Here is a 1,432-nt window from a genome sequence, read left to right as displayed (position 1 = left end):
ACAAACACACACACACACACACACACACACACACACAAACACACACACACACACACACACACACACACACACACACACCTCCCAGTCTTAAATGTTCAGGATATTATATATTATTATATATTATTATATATTATCATATACACTTCCTGTGTGTCCGGGTTAGCGGCTAAAATGGATCCAGCTACCGAGTTTAGTAAAAAGATGAAGTTGTTTTGGATTAAAAGATTGTGAGATTCTGCGTGAACTTTTGGCCCCGTGTCACCACTTCCTGTGTGTCACCACTTCCTGTGTGTCCCCACTTCCTGTGTGTCCCCACTTCCTGTGCGTCACCACTTGATGAAGACAAGCACGGCGAGCGCGGCGTAGCCGAGGACGAGGAAGAGCACCTTGAGCAGCCGGTCCCGTTTGTCCTCCAGCTCCGGGGACAGGATCTCGAAGAAGGTGACGAAGAGGAAGGTGCCGGCGGCGAGTCCCTGCAGCGCCGCCGACGCCACGGCGCCCGCCAGCGTCTGCGCCGCCTCCACGCCCATCCCGACGGCGCCGCCCAGCGGGATCATCAGGCTCACCGCCACGCCCAGCTTGGCGGCGTCCTTCATGCCGAGCGCCGCCTTCGCCACGGTGACGCCGAGCGCCGCGGCGGCTAACGTCTCGTGCACCGCCACGCCGAGGAAGAGCCCGCCCAGCTTGGCGCCGTCGTCCTGGAGACCGAGCGCCAGACCCTCGAACACGGAGTGGGCCGACAGCGCCAGGACCAGGCTGGCGAGACGCAGAGGCCCCGCCCCCCCCAGGTCCGCCGGGGCGAGGTGTCCGTGGCGGTGTCCGTCCGGCGAGCCCCGGCGGGGGATGAAGGGCGCGTCGTACTCGGAGTCGCTGCCGGCGTCCGAGCCGACGGCGTTGAAGGTGTCCAGGTCGATGAGGGACGGCGTCTCCTTCCGGAAGGTGAGGACGGTCTGCTCCACGAAGACGGTGAGGAAGAAGCCGAACATCAGCAGCGTCTCGGCCAGAGGGTACGAGCTGGTGATCTGCAGCTGCTGGAGGACGGAGGACACCTGGGCAGAGACGCACAGGGACGGACACGGAGAGAGAGAGACATGGAGACAGAGACACACAGGGACAGACAGGGAGAGACACACAGGGACGGACAGGGAGAGACACACAGGGACAGATAGAAGACACAGAGACACGAGGAGAGACAGAGACACACAGACACAGGGAGACAGACACAAAGAGACATAGAGACACACACTTATTAGACTTCCTGTTTGCTGGAGTAGCTGAATCAGAGTAAACAGCTGCTGGAGTCTGGCGTGACAACTGTCCACATTCAGGGGACGGACAGGAAGGAATACTATCTCCATAGACTCCCATTCATTTAGAGTCTAGCTCCATAGACTCCCATTCATTTAGCCGTCTAGCTCCATAGACTCCCATT

At 58.9% G+C, this 1,432-nt stretch overlaps 1 protein-coding gene across 1 annotated transcript; it reads right to left on the bottom strand.

Moving 5' to 3' along the window:
- Positions 1 to 311: 311 nt before the first annotated feature.
- Positions 312 to 1,076, bottom strand: LOC117950768 (zinc transporter ZIP3-like; the record flags this gene model as incomplete). Its single annotated transcript, XM_034882107.1, has 1 exon — positions 312 to 1,076. A coding segment is annotated over one exon (750 nt), but the record flags the coding sequence as incomplete, so codon positions are not given.
- Between the last annotated feature and the right edge of the window lie 356 nt (positions 1,077 to 1,432).

The sequence above is a fragment of the Etheostoma cragini genome, chromosome 9, assembly GCF_013103735.1.
Source record: "Etheostoma cragini isolate CJK2018 chromosome 9, CSU_Ecrag_1.0, whole genome shotgun sequence".
Taxonomy (NCBI): Eukaryota; Metazoa; Chordata; class Actinopteri; order Perciformes; family Percidae; genus Etheostoma; species Etheostoma cragini.
The sequence above is the reverse complement of the archived record's forward strand: the minus strand, read 5'-3'. Positions and strand labels throughout refer to the sequence as shown.